Source organism: Canis lupus, chromosome 6 (assembly GCF_003254725.2).
Source record: "Canis lupus dingo isolate Sandy chromosome 6, ASM325472v2, whole genome shotgun sequence".
NCBI lineage: Eukaryota > Metazoa > Chordata > Mammalia > Carnivora > Canidae > Canis > Canis lupus.
Window position 1 is genome coordinate 54519091 of NC_064248.1, and position 19867 is coordinate 54538957.

Sequence of the window (19867 nt, forward strand, 5' to 3'; positions counted from 1 at the left end):
CGAAGGGAAGCCTGGCCTCGGCGGCGCGGTTGAATCACGCGTGAATCACCTTCGGAGTTTCCCCCGGGGGCGGGGCCGGGGTGGGGACCGGCGGGGCCGCCCACCGCGAGGGCCAGTGACCCGGCGGGGGGCGGGGGGCGGGGGCGGGGCGGAGCGCGGGGGCGGGGCGGGCGGGGGCCGGCGGGGGCCGGCGGAGCGGCGGGCGGCCCGAGGCTCCTTAAAGCGCGCCGGGCGCGGGCTCCCCCAGACTCGGGGCTCCCCGCGCCCCTCCCGCCGACACCCGCTGCCCCGCGGCGCTCCAGCCCGACCTCCGCAGGCCTCGGGGCGCGACGCCGTCCTGCCAGCGAGCGAGCGAGCGCCCGCCGGGCCATGAAGACCCGCGCCCGCCCCCGGGGGCCGCGCGCCGAGGCTGCCGCCGCTCGGCTGCTCCTGCTCGCCTGGGCCCTCCTGCAGGTGGCCGGGGCCTCAGGTGAGTGGCGCCCCGCCCGGGGCAGGGGGCGCGCGAGCTGCCCGCAGGTGCCCGCAGGTGCCCGCAGGTGCCCGCCGCGGCGCTCTCAGCCCCCGGGCTCGCGTTACGGGCGGGGAAGGTGACCGCGACCTTGGAGGTGATGGACGGAGACCTGCCCCGCCCGGGGCAGCGCGCCGTGCTGCTGTGGCCCTTCGCTGCACGTGCACCTTCCGTGATGAGGAGCGGCCCTCGTGGGCTCTTCTAGAACGTCTTTGTTTTAGAGCGGGTTAGAGGCGACCCCTGTTGCAAAAGTGCGCGCTCGGGCCGGGGCGCAGCGCAGGTGGTGCAGGCTCCTAGGCCGGCTCGGCCCGCGGGCACCGCGGGGACTGTGACCGGCGGGGCCGAGCCGCACAGCATCCCACCGGGACCCAGGGACCAGCCGGCCGTGCGACAGGCCTCGCTGCGGCTTGGCTGCCCGAAAGCTTCCGTAGAGCGACGTGTTACAAAGAAAATGGACAAAGTCAAGATTTGGCTGGCTTACGGTTTGCAGCCCTAACCTCTCTCACACGTGTAGGGTCTGCCTTTTTCCAGAACTTACCCCAGCCCTCCTTCCCCGGCCTTCCCCGGTGAGGCCACACTCACTGGGCTGGCCTTAGACTTTCCCGGAGGCTGCCGGCTCCTGAGCTGTGCTTCTAGGTCGGATTACATCAGGGCTTCCCGCCTATGGATGATTTCAAACAAGGACTTGGATGGAGATCCTTGCCTGTTTTTTGTTTGTTTTGTTTTCTGTTGGTTTTTTTTAGATTGCAAGGTCGATCTTGCCATGAGGAAATTCAGAGAATTTAATTCCGAAAATTAAGAAAAACGTAGTTTTGCAGTTAGAAAAAAAAATGAGGTTTATGGTGATGTTGGGGGAGTGAGATGTTTTATACCATCAACATGTAATCATGTGCTGAGTTCATTTAATAATAGTTGTTTCTCTATTGTTTAAAGGCACTGCAGATGTAGTCGTAGCATATAATTTAACTTGGAAATCAACTAATTTCAAGACAATTTTGGAGTGGGAACCCAAACCCATCAATCATGTCTACACTGTTCAGATAAGGTAAGCTAGGTACAAAAAAAAAAAAAAAGAAAAATCAGGTTTTTGATGTTTCCACTTCCCTGTGCTGAATACAAATGTCTTTAAAACGGATTAATAGATGAGAGTATTTAACAGGTGACAAAGAGGGCATTCGTGGTAATTTGCTGGCCAGAGCCATACTCTAGGAAGCCTGCAACATTGCCACAACTAAACTGATAGAATGTTTTACTTGGTTTTTAGAGGTGATGGGAAAATTTGTAAGTGGAGTCCCAGCTGGGTGTCGGTGAACCTTCTAGAGCAGTCTGTGGCAGCATTGGAAGATCGTGTTCTTAATCGATGCTAACCAACCCCATGTCTTTTTCCTGGTTAACTGTCTAGACAGTGAGCCAGATCTAACATGGTGCGGAGGGAGCAGGGAGGAGTACAAATGTATACATTGCCCTAAAGCAGTGTTTGATTCACTAATCTTTGGACCCAGAGTCCAATTCAGTTGCATACATGATCTCGGAGGAGATCAAATTTGTGACTCACTAAGCCCCGAAGAAATACTCCTCATCCATCCTCCTCTCCGACTGACAGCTCTCCCAGGAGCTGGTGATTGGGCATTTTCGGTCTGAATGTCAGTCGTGTGCCACCTGTCTTCCTTGACGGTTTTCCCCATAGTCTTGGTGAGTTTCTGGTTTCTGCGATGTTCTAGGAGGCTTGCTAGAGACCTTATAAAACAGAGAAGAGCTGCTGTGGAAATGAACACTAATTAAAGGCACAGTAGAGTCACTGGCTAAAAATTCAAGGTGTTTTGCTGTTTTGTTTCAGCTTGTGTCAAGCCTTTTATATACTATTAGGAACATAACTCCTAAGTACGAGTGGGTCTTTTAGGTGCATGTCCTTGTTTTTCAAAACGAACTTCATGACGACTCTTGATAAACGGGGAGGAGAATTTGTGTGTTTGTGTGCATTCATGTATAGATAGAGTTTCACACAGGAGTTTCATAACCCCCAGGTAATAATTATGCTTATTGTCAAACTTGTCCATTCAGATTCCACTAATTGAGAATTAGTAATTAATTCCTCTGATGCAGAACTGAAATTTACCTTAGTAAAACATCTTCCTTCTGGATAATGAAAATATGACTTCCGGAGGAATGCTTATTCCTAAATATACGCAATCTTATGTTTGGTGAATACGTGGCAACATTTATGACCGATCTGATTTTTAAACATAAGCCTCTGTGAACTCTAAGTTCTCAGACTTTCCAAGGCTGCCGCTATTACAGTGAACACGTGCCCTGATGTGCACACATCCTAGCAGAGCTGCAGTTTGGAGGGGCCTGCAGATGGGGATGAGGGGTTCCTGCCAAGAGCCTGACCTCCCACACTCCTACCTCCTGCACTAGAGAACCTGTGGGCAGTTCTGCACCCCTGCCCTGCAGGAAACTGGCACTCTTCTTCAGCCTCCCTATGGGTAAATACAATTCTTGGGTGAAAAGGACCATGGCAGTCTTATTAGGGAAGAGGAAACTTGCCCGGGGAAGGTGAGGGATTTATTCGTGACTGCCCTGGTAGTGAGTGCCAAGCCAGGTCTGGAACTAGGGTCTTCCCATCACCTGCTTTGGTGGGTCTGCCCCAGTCTGATGTGAGGCCCCAAAGCTGGGAGGAGGAAGGAAGGCCATCCCCACTGCGTCTCCTCTGTGGGCTTCTTCCCTCCTGGTTTTCCGACCCTAGAGAAACCTTTTTAACCTGCTGCTCTTCTTCACACATCCACACTCACTACCAGCCTGTCTCCACCCACAGGGCGCCACTGCTCTGCCTGGAGCCCCTGCTTGGAGCGCCAACTGCCTTCTTCCCCCGTGGAAAGTTTTCAGTGGTAGTTGGGAAGTGCTATTGGCTCTTAGCACCCAAACATCACCTGTAACACAGATTCTATGGAAATGTTCTGAATTCTTTAAGTAAACTTCCAAAGCTTCTAGAAAACAACCTGCTCCTAAATTGGTGAATCTGGCTTCTGCTGGAATTTCTTAGTAATTCAAGTGGCACATTTATTATTTCCAAATTAGGAGGTTTTGCAGTACCTAGAGGAAGCTTGAAGCCTTTTAAAATGTTGATGCTGACAATTGCATTTAGAGGAATTTGGTACAGAACTGCCCCCTTCATTACCTGTTCACAGGACTTGACTACTTGAGGGGACCTAGGTGCTTGTGCTAACTTTCAGTGAAAGTTAGCTGTGATTTCTATGTGTGAGCTGGGAGGAACCGAATACCTATCTCAGATGGAATGCGGCCACAGAGCCCAGCAGGCTTTCCCCTGTTAATCTGAACAACATGTGTGCCATAGCGATAGAGAAGACGCGTCATGTTCTCACTCACTTTTTAGAATAGAAGTGATATAAATATTAAAGATGCATTTTGGTCATTCTGGGATTAAGAAAGCCTCTCTTATCACAGAAAGTCAGAGAAATCTAAGAAAGGAAGGTATTTCTCTATCAGTCTCAGTTTGTGAATTTTAGAACAAAGAGTGTAGTTGCCTATACACCCTCACCCACGATAATTTAGTTCAGATTTTCTACAATATGTACTTACGGCTCTTACGTGTGAACTGAGACAGTTGAATCCATATGGCAGCTCATTTTCCCCAATTCAACCCGAAAGTGCAAACCACCTAGCAATCAGCAAGGTCTGGCTATGTGGGCCCCCTGTTAAGCCCTGCTGCTTAAGGGGGGAGCGCACAAGGGATGGACCCCGGTACCAAGTTCGAAGTAAGTGCTTCAGTGGAGCTATGGGCACAGGGAAGGAGAGGCCAATTCTGAGAAAGAAGATCTGGAGATTCCTGGAGAAAGTGGGATTGGAGCATGGTCTTGAATGATGGGCAGGGCTCTCTGGTGGTCTGCGATGCTGAAGGAAAGAGCAGTGTGGCTGTCAATTTATGTGGGACAGAAACGTATGGATTCAGTGGCAGGTACACTCATCTACAGACGTTTTGGTCCTTTAGTTTCATGGTTAGCAGTTCCTTAAACTGTTTCTTCTTCAATGATGTCTCTCAAAAGAAAGATCTGCCTTAGCCTCTTTGTCTCTCGGACTGTTAGATCCCACCTGTATTGTTACGTGATCATCTTTGGTGGGCTGTATTCGCATCCAGCAGAAGTGAGGGAGGCAGGCAGCATAATGAGACAGACAGACTCAGCTCTCACCTCATTAGCTCCGTGACCTTGTACAAGTTACTTAGTGGTTCTGAGCCTGTGTGAAAAAGATCCAATAACTTCTTGGAAGGATTATAGCAAATGAAGTAACCTGTGTAAAGGGCTCTGTATAGTAGCCAGCATATAGTAGATTCAGTGATAAATAACCACACTAATCACGATCACTATCAAATGTAATATATGGAATGTATTATTTATGTAGATTCCATTATTACTACATTGACTATGTTCCACATAGAATATAGAATGTGATAAAAACATGTTGAAATAGGGGCTCTTGGGTGGCTCAGTCAGTTGAGCATCCAACGCTTAATTTTAGCTCAGGTCATGATCTCCAGGACATGAGATCGTGCCCCACATCGGGCTCCTCGCTTGGTGTGGAGTCTGTTTGGGATTCTCTCCCTCTCCCTCTGCCCCTACCCCGAATCATACTCATACTCTCTGTCCCTCTAAGTAAAATCTTAAAAAAAATAAGTGTGTAAGAGTGTTATAATAAGTAGACTATAGCAAATAATTGGGTCTTGATGGAAAATTGCTCTCTCTCCCATGTAACCATAACGAATTGTTTACATTTTAAGAAAGATATCTGGGGGGTCTGGGGGGCTCAGTCAGTTGCGCTTCTGCCTTGGGCTCAGGTCACAGTCTTGGGGTCTTCCTGCTCAGCAGGGAGCCTACCTCTCCCTCTCCTTCTGCCCCTTCCCCTGCTTGTTCTTTCTCTCTCTGAAATCAGTAACATCTTAAAAAAAAGGTATTTAACAAATGGTCGAGAGCACAGACCCAAGCAGGCAAACTGCTGGCTGGCTCAGAGTCCTGCTGTGTGACTTTGAGCTGGTCACCCATTGTCACCTTGCCTTATCTATGAAAACCGAGTAATTACAGAGCCATTCCCGGCTTGCTGTGAAGACTCAGACACCCCCAGAGTGCTCAGCATAGCAAATGCCCGTGCAGACTGCGTGTGGGTGCTGTTAGCATAACACAGTGCCACAGCCAGAGAGCAATCTGCCTCCGATGCAAATCATGATGTTTCATGCCTCTTCCTTCCTTCCTTTAGCCCTAGACTAGGAAATTGGAAAAGCAAATGCTTCTACACCACAGACACGGAGTGTGACCTCACCGATGAAATTGTGAATGACGTGCATCAGACATACCAGGCACGGGTCTTTTCCTACCCAGCTGATGCCACTGACTACTCTGGGGAGCCTCCATTTACAAACTCCCCAGAGTTCATACCTTACATAGAGAGTAAGTACTCTTTGTAATAACCTTGCATTCTTGGTCTGAATATTTTTGTGACTCTTAGGGCCTATTACATAAAGAAAACACATGCTCTTTCTCAGAAATTGGTAAATGCCACAGCCCTCTTGGCTCATTCCTGCTGCATGGTAGGAGGTTCACAGAACGTAAACTGTGCAGTTGCTAACGGTGACCCGGAGTAACCTTCTCCAGCCGTCTGTCCCCAGGCCCTCCCAGGAACTGGCTGCATGAGGGGCAGGGGGGTAGGAATCCACCAAAGCCGGAGAGTCAGCATTGCCCCCACGGATATCTAGGAGCTTCTGTATTACAGACGCACATAAATCTCCTGAATATTCTCTTCCATCTTGAGCCCAGAAGTCCCAGGTTAGGGTTTCCACAGTCACAAATCTGTGGGGTAGGTCCAGTCTCCCTCTAAGTCCACGATCAGGCTTGCCGGCCTCTTCAAATCACCTGACCACGCTCGGAGTCCCGTGACGCCGTGATGTGCCCACACTTGCCTGGCCAGCCCCCGGCCTGCCTCCTTCATGCTGGCTTTGAAAATGAGGAATGCTTCCCTCCCTAACCTTCGCCCCAGTAAGCTGACTTTAGCATCTAGAAAGGGAATGCAGAGGACTCCTGCCAAGTGGATTTAAATGTGAGGTTTTTTTCTGGCCTGGACAATGGTTCTGAACTAGGTATTTTTAACAAATGTAGCACGTTAAGAAGAGTGAAATCAGCTGCTCTTTTCAGAAGAGAACGAAAGGTTGGAATGAAAGTGTGTGAATGAAAGTTTGATCAGTGCTTAGTCCTTACCCTCTGGGGGCCACTGAGAGAGCACCTTTCTCCGGGCAGGGGGGAGAGGCCCGGCGCCGTCCGCCACCTTTCCCCTCCACCGTCTACTTTGAGGGGTGGAAATAGGAAGCAGCCTAACCCCATGTAAATCCGTCTGCCTTCCCTGAGCCCCTGTGGGCCAGAGCCTGTCTTCACACTCCTCTGTGGCCTTCACTTGTGTGTCTCCCGTGGCACTCAGCCACCCTCAGGGACCGTGCAGGATTGGTGATACTCACACCCGCTTTGGTCGTATCCTCAGGAGTTCCTTTTATAGTTCTTGAGGTTTTTGTAAGCCATTTCAAATCCTTTCGTGGTGTAAGACAAAATATTTTATATAGTAATTTTGCATGTGCTCTCATCACACACACACACACACACACACACATTTGTGTGTAATTCATGTTGAGCTACTGGGATTTAATCTACTGTCATGTGGCCTAAGCACAGCAGACGACTGAGCCATTGCAGAGACCCAGTGGTTCTTGAGGTACCAAGGGCACAGCCCAGTCTTTCCCACATCCCCTAATTTATTGTATCTAAAATATGGAATCTCATACAACTGTATTGTTTAATATGACAGCCACTAACCACATGTGGCTCTGGAGCACTTGAACTATGGCTGAGGCTATATACGTATAAAATATATAGTGGATTTTGAAAAATATCTCCAAAAATTTTTATATGGATTACATGTTAAATGATAATATTTTGCTATTTGAGGTTAAACAAAATGTATTATTAAAAGTAATTTCAGGGCAGCCTGGGTAGCTCAGTGGTTTAGCGCCACCTTCAGCCCAGGGTGTGATCCTAGAGTCCCACATCGGGCTCCCTGCATGGAGCCTGCTTCTCCCTCTGCCTTTGTCTCTGCCTCTCTCTCTCTCTCTCTCTCTCTCTCTCTGTGTGTGTATTCTCATGAATAAATAAATAAAATATTTTTAAAATAAAAATAAAATAAAATAAATAATATAAAAGTAATTTCAGCTGTTCCTCTTTACATTTTCTAACGTGACTACAAGGAAATTTAAAATTCCGTCTATGGCTCTGTTTTATGTGCCCTGGGAAGCCTCGGGGTTTGGCTCGGGAGCCACTTAGCTTACTACTGCTAAGTGAGCTGATTCGATGCAGGGGTTCACGAGGGATGACCGGGTTGTCTTGGGACTAATGGAATTCTACTTGGCATAGAATTTTTGGTTCCATCAGAGCTCATTTTCTATGTTGTAGCAAAGCTTGGACAGCCAACAATTCAGAGTTTCAAACAAGTTGGCACAGAACTGAATGTGATCGTACAAGATGCACGCACTTTGGTCAAGGTGAACGGCACATTTCTAAGCCTCCGGGATGTTTTCGGCAAGGACTTAAGTTACACACTTTATTACTGGAAAGCTTCAAGTACAGGAAAGGTGAGGATTCTTTCATTTGCTTTTATGACTTGTTTTAAATTGTGGATCTCTGACTTTACAGCCCACTTCCTCCCTCAATTCAAAAATGCCAGAATGGGGTGGGTGAGAGGGCAGCGTGGTGGTGGGGCGGGGGGCGGGGGGCACTACCTGTGACGGGGTGCGGCCCCTCCGATACTCAGGCTCCTCCGCCAAGGACTGAACTGGGTCATCTCTAAGGCTCCTGCCGGCTCTCCCATTCCTTCCTCTCTGGAGGGTCCTGGAGACAAAATCGGTTTTCCATTCAATGATGAAATGTTTCTTTCCTTTTTTCCTTTATTGCAAATATCTTCTTCCAATTTAGGAGCTAAATTGGGCTGGATGTGCCTAAATTGGATATTTTTGGTCTTGGAAGAAGCATCCGTAGCAGTTAGCAGGGGGAACAGATCAGCCAAGTCACTTCTAATCCTTTATATGTCAGGTGTGTCCCTGCAGGCTTTTACCTTCACAATGACTTAGCAAAGGGGAAGGAATTCACTCTGAGCCCAGGTGAATTAAGAACTCTTCGTCTTTTAACAGAAAACAGCCAAGACAAACACTAATGAGTTTTTGATTGATGTGGATGAAGGACAAAACTACTGTTTCAGTGTTCAAGCAGGGATTCCATCACGGAAAGCTAACCAAAAGAGTCCAGAAAGTCCCATTGAGTGCACCAGCCACGAGAAAGGTATGTTCAGAGGTGAGTGGCTCTACCATCATTCATCTGGGAGGCATGGATACCTTCCGGAACACCGGCTCCACCCTCAGAACCAGGGTGTACTTTTGTTCAGGGAGAAACAGCCTTGTTTTTGTTGTTGTTGTTTGTGTTGTGTTGTTGGGGGGTACTCTTACAATTTTAGGCATTTGGAAATGTTTCTGTGTCATTCCCTTGTCTTAGCTAGTGTTTTCTTGAGCACCTATCCTGGGCCAAGCCCTCGGCTGAGCACTGGACACATGGTGCATGTTCAGGATTTAGCATTAAATCACAGATTTCTCTGGATATTTTTTCATACTTAAATTCTGATCCTGGGAGTTATGGGGGAGTTTCTGGACCAGCTGTAGCAGCACCGAATAGACATTTGTGGGGATCCACCATGGGCTGTTGTCACAGAAGACAGAAAGTCTAACCCCTGAAGGGAAGAGATTGAGTGTATCAGATATACCCTCGCCCACATGTGTGCACACTCGGGGCCCAGGCCCCTTGTGAGGAGTGATTCCTACCTGGATATGCTGCAGGGGCTCAGATTCATCCAGTGAAGCTGAAAGCCTGAGTCTCCCTCCGGGCTTTATAAGCAAAGTACTCTGAGGACATCCAGGGAACAAAAGAGTCCCCGGATAACTCCATGCTGAGACAAGATTTGAAAATTTAAAAACACTTTTAGATAAATTCTCTCCTATTGGTTGACTGTGATGGCTCTACTTCTGGTCCTGCACCCCTTTGGGCCATCGGAGCCACAGTCCTCACAGCCGTCTCCCTCAAGCCAACTGGAGCTCCACTGCCTGTCTCCACACACACCCAGATCACTGCCTCCCTGCCTCTTCACCATCTACTGAAATGTGTCCTTGAGAACCATTTCAAATGCCACCTCCACCAGGAAGCCTTCTTGGCACCCCAACCAACCATCATCTCTCCTTCACCTGAACCCTGCTAGCACTCAGTGCCTCGCTGTTTGCACTGATCCTTGGTCTTCTACCGTATTATCATCCTGGCCACCAAACGCAGCATTATTTTTAGCCACTTGCTCTAACAGCTGTTCCTGCTCCCATTTACGTGTACCATTTCCAGGCTGTGAACATTATCCAGTTTATTAAATAGCCCATTAAATGATTTTCACCACTGTCAACTGCCCTTAAACATCTAGGCTTTGGCCAATTCTTTCCTAATCAAAGTCTGTTGTGTTGGAAAGAGTGGAAGGAAGGAAATTTTAAATTAAGCTAAAGCAGGCTAGTGTAATTTGGGGTTGTGCTCTCAGTTTTGCCCACTGATAAAGGGGAAGCTCTCAAAGTTGAAGTTGACTCTACCTTTTGTTTTTCAGAAATGTTCCTCGTCATTGGAATTGTGGTGCTCGTGGTCATCATCTTCACCATCATCCTGTCTGTGTCTCTGTACAAGTGCAGGAAGGTGCGAGCAAGGCAAAGCGGGAAGGAGAGCACCCCACTCAATGCTGCATAAAGAAGGTGCCCTTGGAGCTGCCAACTGCGACAAAGTTTATGTTGCACTGTGACCAAGAACTTTTTAGAGAATAGAATATATAGAAACACAAATGAGTATTTTGGAGCCCGGAGACAGCTTGGGCTCACAGAAAGCTCTTTATGGGACCTGTTCTCATGATTAGCATTCTGGTTTCGGCAGCAGCATTAGACACTTTGGAATGTAATGAACGTACAACCCAGTCCAAGTTTTTAAAATTTCTATTTTAACACTATGGTACTTTTTGCACATACCATGTTTTAGAATGTATATTCTGCACCCCAAATGAAACCAGGTTGTCTAATCAAAAACAAATGAACAAAAGGTTTAAGAAATCCTGGGTAGGTGTTTGGAAAACTTTTGAGGTGACTTCAAATCATGTGGGAGAGTAAAATGGAAATTGGGTGGACTCTTCTAACATATAACATTGTTTTGTGATATATGGTATTTAGCTTCTTCTTTTTTGAGTTCTTTTGGAGGTTCAAAACAATTGGCAAACTTTGAATGTGTTCAATGCAGAAGACTTCTGTTTTGAGGCACATTTCCTAAAGTGCCTTACAGTTTAGCACTTTAACTGACTCAGATGCTGTGGATTAAGCACTTGACAGCTAACTCTATTTTTATAAGACTACTATACACACACCATATAGAGGTGATGATTTACGGTACTACAAGCTTTTATGGTCCATATTGTATATATTTATATAATTTTATAAAAGGTTTTATACGTGGGGATTTTCTATTTATAGAAGTAATATTGTTCTGTTTGTATATATTGAGATAATTTATTTAATATACTTTTATATATAAATAAAGGTGACTGGGAATTGTGACTATTGTATTTATTATATCTTCCATTTTGTTATTTATGGTTTGGTCTTTGTATTAGTTGGCCCTGCTGCAGGAACAAATGACCCAAAAACTCTCAGTGGCTCCCCACCACATTATCTTGAATTCTCACTTACATTAGTTTGATGACTGCGAGTTGACTGCAAGTCTTCTTAATTATGTTCTCATTCTAGGACCCAAACCAAAGGGGAAGACTCTTTGGGTCAGGGCAGAGGGAAAAGCAAATAACTAGTCACAATGGCAGCCATGCCTTCAAGCTTTGAGACACCTCTTAAAACTTCTGCTCACATGCCACTGCCCTGGGCAAGACACCTGACCACGCGTGACAATATTCTGCCTACAGGGAGGCACCACCAGTCACACAGCAATGGCAGGGCTACATGGTACCCCAGGTCGGGAGAAAATTATACAGTCTATTGCAGTTTTAGAGGGGGCAACTATTTCCTATTGGCATTAGTTTGAGTTGCAGATGAAGACTGGAAAGGAGAAAGGAAAGATTCTTTGGACTATCATCTTGAAAGAAAATCAGATAAAAGAGCAATATAAGAGAGAGAGAGAGAAGTGGAGGCTCCCTAGAATTCATTAAAAGCAAACTAGATTGGGACGCCTGGGTGGCTCAGCAGTTGAGGCTCAGCTCAGGGCATGATCCCAAAGTCCCCGGATGGAGCCCTGCTTCTCCCCCTGACTATGTCTCTGCCTCTGTGTGTGTGTGTGTGTGTGTGTGTCTCATAAATAAATAAATAAATAAATAAATAAATAAATAAATAAATAAATAAATAAAAATCTATCCATCTTTAAAATGAAAAAAGCAAACTAAATTGAGAGCAACTCATGGGTAGGACTGGGTCTGGCTCATGTTTATGGCCCTTTGAAGACCCGACCAGTAGGCTCCTGCTCATGGCCGAGTCCCAGTTGACTATATTACTTCCCTCTAGAGCATAGACATAGTCCACCATTCAAATACAAATAAAATACAGCAGAACCGTCTTGATCTCACAAAAGTATTGAAAGAGGATTCTAACTAGAGAGAAATGAGGCTCCTGGCACCTAGTCGGGCCACAACCGTGCTTGCCTCCTACTGGGAAAGGCTGGGCCCGTGCAGTCTAGGAAGAGCATCCAGACAGCTCAGCCACCTGGAAGTGCCCCCCACCCCTCACTACCCCACCCCACCCCATGGACACACGGACCAAGCACTTAAAATAAGGGAAGAATGAGTTCACTGTCCAGCTGTTCATACATTTCAAGTCCATCTATCCCTTTGCTCCGAGAACTCGAAGCATTCCCACTAAAACTCTAAAGCATGTTTTATTTGATAGAACATCACGTTCTCTGGAAGAACAGGGAAAACAATCCTTTGCCGTCCCTGGAAAAACGGGAGCCAGAAAGGAGAAAAACGGCAGAAACTTTGGAGACCTAAAGGAAAGCAGACCGAGGTTTGCCGGGTTAGTTTGCTGGGTTGCTGGCCCGAGGCAGCTGCACCGGCGCCCGAGAGGCCGCGCCCAACGGAGGCTTCCCTCTGCGGCAGAGTCGGCCACAGCCTGCGCTAAGTGAGCTCTGGGCTCCCCCCAGTCCCTGACCCCCGGGGGACCAGGATCTGGGGCAGGGGGGCCACAGGTCCCAGGAGGGCATCTGACTGCGTGTTTCCTTCCACCAGGCTGCTCTTGCCCTGCTGGGAATGATTCCAGGGTTTCGTGGCTCCGGGCCTCTCAATGGGAGGAATTGGAGGGGACCCCCTAAAGGCGGTAGTGGCCAAGTGAGAGCTGATCTGGGTAGCAGCCGGGATCTGGGGGTTCACGGGCAAGGAATTCCTGGCAGGTCCAAATGAGGCCACGTGCACTCATCGGAGGCTTCGGACTGCACATGTTGACCCCACCACCACCCCCCCACCTCCCCCACTCCCCACCCCCTCAACACCACCCCTTCACCTCCACCACCCCCACCCCACCCCCCACCACCAGGTTTCCCCACCTGTCCTTATCGCTGAAACAGAACATCCACTGCCCAAACCAATGCCATCCTCGGCACTGGGAGCAGAAAAGGCTACTGGTAATTGCTGGCTGCCCTCCGGAGGGCCAAGTCGTACTTCATTACTTATCCAGGCCCTTAAAGTATCATCAGGCCAACTGTCAGTAAACAAACTTTCAGGCTTTGAAAATAGGTTTTTACCATCCTAAATTATTGATGCACTTTGACTTACATACAAGAAATTAATACTTGTGAAATCCAAAGACGTTTTACCCTAGTTACAGCTGACGGCTTATAATCTAAGTTCCTGCCTCTTAAATAAACGAAGGCACAATCATCCCTGTCCACGAAATAGGAAATAAATTCACTCCCAAATGTAATTCTTCCCTGTTCCAGAACATGTGTATTTAGCAGGTGTTCTTTCTTCTCCAGTGGTTGCCTGAGGTTTGTTACTGTTGCCATGTGACTTTCATTCAGAAGCTTATAGTGGACACTTGTTCCCCTACCCATAGCCCCTGCTTTTCACCTGGGAATCTAGGTGTTTCTGGCTTTGCCAATCAGTACATTCCTTCCTCGTGACTGCAGAAGTTGGTTTAGGCACATGACCTAACCTCATCTAGGAAAGGTGAGTCTCAGGGCTCTTTCTGGGAATGTTGGGATGCTCTTTCTTGATGAATATAGTGAAGGATCATCTGGCCCCCAGAGCTGCCGGCAGTTATCTCGAAACCACAGATGGAGCCAACCTCAACTGGAGCTAACATACTGGAGAGCAGTGCAGAGTGAGGGAAGGAAACTAAGTCACCAAGCTACTGGATCAAACCTTGTGTGAAGTTCTCCCTACCCATCGACTTTCCACAGGATATAAGCCACTGGATTGTCTTTGACTCAGGCTTTCTTGACTTTTTCAACTTGCTGTCAAAAGTACCCTCACGGATGCAGTGCAAGCACTGACCATGGAATATAAACATAGAGGAGGAAGGCGCCTGCAATGTGAGCTTATAATAGGAAATGCTTACATCGTAAAGTAACTTCCACATTCGTGCTCTCTCAGTTACTAAGTGATTTTGCTCTGAAATTATCCCTGCTTGCCGGCACTGTTTAGTTTTTCTTTTCTATTCAATTATTCCTATCACAACACAAACACACTGTATTATTTTCTATCTTAAAAAAATAATCTTCCGGGGATCCCTGGGTGGCTCAACGGTTTGGTGCCTGCCTTTGGCCCAGGGCGCGATCCTGGAGTCCCGGGATTGAGTCCCGCATCAGGCTCCCGGCATGGAGCCTGCTTCTCTCTCCTCCTATGTTTCTGACTCTCTCTCTCTCTCTCTCTCTCTCTGTCTATCATAAATAAATAAATAAATCTTTAAAAATAATAATAATCTTCCTTTGACCTTGTAGAAGCCCTCATCTGGATTTCTTCCTCACTTCCTACTCCTTAGACCCCATCAACTTGTAAATATTGGATTACCTTAGTGCCCCAATCTATCACCTATCAATAATCACTCCCCAGGTACGATAGCCAGGCCCATGGCTCTTACCATCTCGCTCTGTCAATCATCTCGCTCTATTATGCACTATGCCCATATCGCCCGTATACAGATGACTCCCAGTGTGTATCTTAGCCCCCAGCCTCTTCCCAACGAGTTGCACTGCAGACCAAACTACTTACACAACGTCTCCACCTGGCTGTCTAATTGGCATCTCAATCTTAATCTGGCCAAAAAGAATCTATAATTTCTCCCAATCCCAAAACCTGTTTCTCCCACCCCCTGGTCTTTCCCATTTCAGTGAGTAGAACCACCACTGGCTCAAGCCAAAACCCTTGGTGTCATCACTGACTTCTCTTTTTCTCCCATTCAATCCATCGGCAAAGGGGTCAGCTCTACCTTTAAAGTACCCCAGTTCCAGGGATGCCAGGGTGGTCCAGAGAGTTAAGCATCCAGATCAGGTCTTGACCTCCGGGCCTTGGGATCAAGCCCTGAGTCTGGCTCTGTGCTCAGCGGGGAGTCTACTTCTCCCTCCCTCTGCCTCAAACACACACACACACACACATACACACACACCCTCGCCCACTCCAGCTCACACTAGCTCTCACTCTCTCTCTGGACTAAATAAATAAATCTTTAAGAAAAGACCCCAGTTCCAAAAGTTACCTCCTCTTTGGCTATCGCACTAATTCTGGTCATTCTCATCTCCTACTGGATTATTTCAGCAGCCTCCCCGCTGGCCTTGCTGTCTGGTCCCTGCAGTCTATGGTCCTCACAGCAGGCATAGCTATCCTTGTAAAAACATAGATTATGTTTTTAGGGGTACTGTTCTCAACCCTCCAAGAAGGCCTGGGCCGGAGGGCGACTGTGTCACTTTGGCTAATCCGGAACCAGGCTTAGCAGAGAACTTTCCCCAGAATGATTCCCGAGCTGAGTTAAGGGAGGAGAAGGTGAAGGTGCGGCGGGGGTGCAAGCGAGCAGGTGCACGGCGGGGGTGGGGGTGGGGGGGTCGGTGCCGCGGTCCCGCCGGCCTGCCCTCCCCGCGCTCCCCTGCAGCTCCCCGGCGGCTGCCCTGCTGCAGGCCTGCAGCACACGCAGAGGGGGGACTCTGTGCCATCGGTCTCCCTCGGGTCTCTCGGGGAGTCCTAACAGAGATGGCACGTCTTTCGTGGGGATCCACGGAAGTTCCAAGGAAGAGGCAGGGGATGCTCACCCGCTGTCTCCGCCCACGGGGGTCTCCCCCGCGGCCGCCTTCTCCCGGGGGCACCTGCCCCCCCACCCCCATTAACGGCCTCCGCAGCCCGTGCAGCTGCGGTTGTGATTTTCATCTAACACTTGGATTTCATTTTAATGGAGTTTCCCTTTCCACCGGCCGGTAGGAACCTTCCTGGGCGATCTGGCGATGCCCTGGGCCGCCCCCGGGCCCCAGGTCCCCTCTCTCTAGCCGGGGGCGAGGAGGATGCGGGCCCTTCCCCCCCCCCCCAGTTGCTGAGGGAGCCCCTTGCACCTGCTGTCTGAGCGCCAGCCCTGTGCACCCAGGAAGGGCGCGCTGCCCGGCATCGGGGCATCAGCTACGACCGCAGGCCGGGGGGGGGGGGGGGGGGGGGGGCACCCCGCAGAAGCAGCACAGGTGGCTCGTCCAGAGGACACCATCCCACCATTCCCGCTGCAAACAGGACCCTAAAGCTCACTTAGTCAAAGTGTCAGTGCGGCGTCTTAATGTTTTACCAGGAGTCCCCCTCTTCCCTCACCAGCTGCTGCGGAGGCAGAGGGGGCTTGCTCGGCCCTAAGTCCGGCCGCAGCAGGTCGGGGTCCGCAGGGCTGGCCCGGCCTCCCCGGGCGCCCCAGCCCCACCCATACCGCTTGCTCTGCCCTTCTCCAGATCCGCCCCCCCAACAGCCGGGCCCCACGATTTCCTTCTAAAGGGAAGCCGCGTGTGCACAGCTGATCCCCTGGGGAAATGTGTTCTTGCTGGATACTTCTAAACCAGCGCTTTGTCCTTTTTTTTTTTTTTTTTAAGGTAACTTATTTATTTAAGACACAGGGTGAGTGAGAGAGCACATGAATAGGGGCAGAGGGCGAGGAGAAGCAGACTCCCCGCCACGGGGCCTCCATCCTGAGCCTACGGGGTCGTGACCCGAGCCAAAGGCAGACAGGCCACCGTCTGAGCCACCCAGTGCCCCGCCCCCACCACCACCCCCACCCCCCCCCCCACCCCCGCCCTCGCTTTGCTCCAATGTTAGCTTAAGCCAATGGCTCTCAACAGGCGGGGATCCCCAAGCCGGCAGCATTAGCATCACCTGAGAACCCGTGAGAAAAGCAAATCTATAGCCCTGACCTCAGGCTTACTGAATTAGAAATCTGTGCTGCTTCCCCCTCAATTTATTTTTAAGATTTTATTTATTCATGAAAGACAGAGAGAGAGAGAAGGAGAGAGACGCAGGCAGAGGGAGAAGCAGGCTCCATGCAGGGAGCCCGACGCAGGACTCAATCCCGGGTCCCCAGGATCAGGCCCTGGGCTGAAGGCCGCGCTAAACCACTGGGCCACCAGGGCTGCCCCCCCACCACCCAATTTTATTGAGAAATCATTTATATACGTCGCTGTATAAGTTTAGGGCGTGCAGCATGCTGGTTTGATTTTCTTATGTTGGGAAATGATTATCGCCATGGGTTTAGTTACCATCCATCATCTCATACTGATGCAATTAAAAAAAATTTCTGGGCAGCCTGGGTGGCTCAGTGGTTTAGCGTCGCCTTAGGCCCAGGGAGTGATCCTGGAGACCCGGGATCGAGTCCCACGTCGGGCTCCCTGCATCGAGCCTGCTTCTCCCTCTGCCTGTGTCTCTGCCTCTCTCTCTCTCTCTCTGTGTGTGTGTCTCCCATGAATAAATAAATAAAATCTTAAAAATAAAAAAAAGTTTTCTCCTTGTGTTGAGAACTCTGAGGACCGACCCTCCTAAGAGCGTTTCTGTGCATCTCACAGCGGTGCTAGCTGGTCAGCCTGGCGTGCAGGGTCCCACCTCCCCCAGGGCTGCGTCTGTCTCCTCACTGGGACTTGGTGCCCTTTGGCCACCTCCTGCCAATCCGCTCTCCCCTGCCAACAATTCTCACCCAACCGCAGGTCTGACCTCTTTCTCTAGGATGCGGCAGCGGTGGTGTGAGATTACACGTGTATATGAGCTCATACAGTATTTGTGTTTCTCTGACTTATTCCACTGAGCATAATGCCTTCAAGGTAGACCCATGTTGTTGCAAACGGTAGAATGTTCTTGGGGGGTTTTTTATGGCTGAGTAAATATTTCATTGTGCCACAACCTCTATATTCATCCATCCATCAATGGACACTTATGCTGTTTCCATGTCCTTATGTTGTTTCCATGTCTTGGCTGTTGTAAATAATGCTATGAACATGGGGTGCAGACATCTTTCTCGAGTTAGTGATTTTCTTTCCTTTAGATACATTCCCAGCAGTGGAATTGCTGGATCAGATGATATTTCTATTTTTTTAGATATTTTGAGAATCCTCCATACTGCTTCCTACAGTGGTTGCACCAATTTATATTTCCACCAACAGTGCACAAGGGCTCCCTTTCCTTTTCCACTTGCACCCCAGCATTTGTTATCTCTTCTCTTCTTGAGAATGGCCATTTTAACAGGTGTGAGGTGATGTCTCATCATGGTTTTAACTTGCATTTCCCTAATGACTAGCCACACTGTGCACCTTTTCTTGTACTTGTTGGCCATCTGTATAGCTTCTTTGGAAAAATGTCTATTCAGGTCCTTTGTCCATTTTTTGGTTTTTGGTTTGTTTTTGATGTTGCACTATATGAGTCCCGTATATATTTTGGATATTAACCCCTCATCTGGTACATGGCTTGCAAATATTTTCTTTTCCCATTTGGTAGGTTGTCTTTTCATTTTGTTGGTGGTTTTCTTTGCTGTGGAGAAACTTTATATTTTAATGTAGTCCCACTTATTTATTTTTTATTTCGTTGCTTGTGCTTTAGCTATGATTTCCAAACATGACTAAGGAGCTTTGTTCCTATGTTTTCTTCTAGGAGTTTCATTACATGTACAGGTCTTATATTTAAGTTTTTAATGCATCCTGAAGTAATTTTTGTGAGTAGTACTGGAGTGGGAGAGCTAGGTTCTGTGTCAGAGTCAAAGAATGAATCTCTTGGATGAAGGAGAGTAAAGCAATAGAAGTTTACTAAGCAAGGATGCAGAGGGAGCTCTCAGTAGTGAGAGGGGTCCCGAGAGAGTTGCTACCAAAGGCTTTTAGGCTGGTCTCTTATTGCAAACTTGACCAGGGAGCATAATTATGGCCTTGAAATTCTTATGCCATCTTAGTTTGAGCAAGGACTATTGATAACACCCTTAATGACTTACTTCTTTGTGGTCTGGTCATTTTCTGTGATTATATTGTAGACTCCACCCCCCCAAAAAATAAACATACATAAATAAAATAAAATAAAATAAAATAAAATAAAATAAAATAAAATAAAATAAAAATGAAAAAAAGGGACATCTGGGTGGCTCAGTGGTTGAGCGTCTGCCTTTGGCTCAGGTTGTGATCCCGGGGTCCTGGGATCGAGTTCTGCATCAAGCTCTTGCATGGAGCCTGCTTCTCCCTGTGCCTGTGTCTCTGCCCCTCTCTGTGTCTCTCATTGATAAAAAATAATAATAATTAAATAAATAAAAATATATTGTAGCCCTCAAAGGAAAATGCTCCCTAGCATCCAGGGCCAGGTGGTCTGATCTAATCCCTTATCTCCGGTTTCCTTACATCTCAGCATTTTGGGATTTCTATGAGCCTAATTCCATGGCCCTCTGTCTCTACTTGCCTAGCGCTGCCTGTCCCTTACTCAGTATAAGATAGGGGGATCAGCAATCTGTGCTGTAACAAGAAGCCCTCCAAGTAATTTTAATACCCAATAAATTTTGAGAACCACTGGCTTAATCTAATTTTTACTGCAGTAAGAGTAGAGCTATAGCCCTACATGGGGTATTTCCAGCTCTTGTAGAGGTCAGAATGCAGCTTGCTGTGAGGCCAAAATCAAAGTACTATATAAAGCCCAGATAAAATTCTCCATGTGTAGACTGTGCACTGCCTAGGTGAGCGTTTGTCACATAGGAGTCTGTTAGCATTTTCCCACTTGCCAGGAACAGAA

General features: G+C 48.2%; 1 protein-coding gene and 1 long non-coding RNA gene across 3 annotated transcripts; one reads left to right on the forward strand and one right to left on the reverse strand.

Moving 5' to 3' along the window:
* Positions 1-224: 224 nt before the first annotated feature.
* Positions 225-11228, forward strand: F3 (coagulation factor III, tissue factor). 2 transcript variants are annotated; one of them, XM_025417580.3, is made up of 6 exons: positions 225-469; positions 1442-1553; positions 5777-5967; positions 8011-8189; positions 8745-8904; positions 10241-11228. In XM_025417580.3, exons 1-6 carry the CDS (start codon positions 370-372, stop codon positions 10375-10377), a joined length of 879 nt encoding a protein of 292 aa, XP_025273365.1. In that variant the 5' UTR covers positions 225-369; the 3' UTR covers positions 10378-11228. The 2 variants fall into 2 exon arrangements, with proteins under 2 accessions (XP_025273365.1, XP_025273366.1); XM_025417581.3 differs by having other exon boundaries at positions 8745-8892.
* LOC125755315 (uncharacterized) lies at positions 1743-4892 on the reverse strand. Its single transcript, XR_007411478.1, has 2 exons — positions 4109-4892; positions 1743-2245 (listed from the first exon to the last, which is right to left on the reverse strand). It is a non-coding gene; the product is annotated as an uncharacterized LOC125755315 (long non-coding RNA).
* Positions 11229-19867: the final 8639 nt, after the last annotated feature.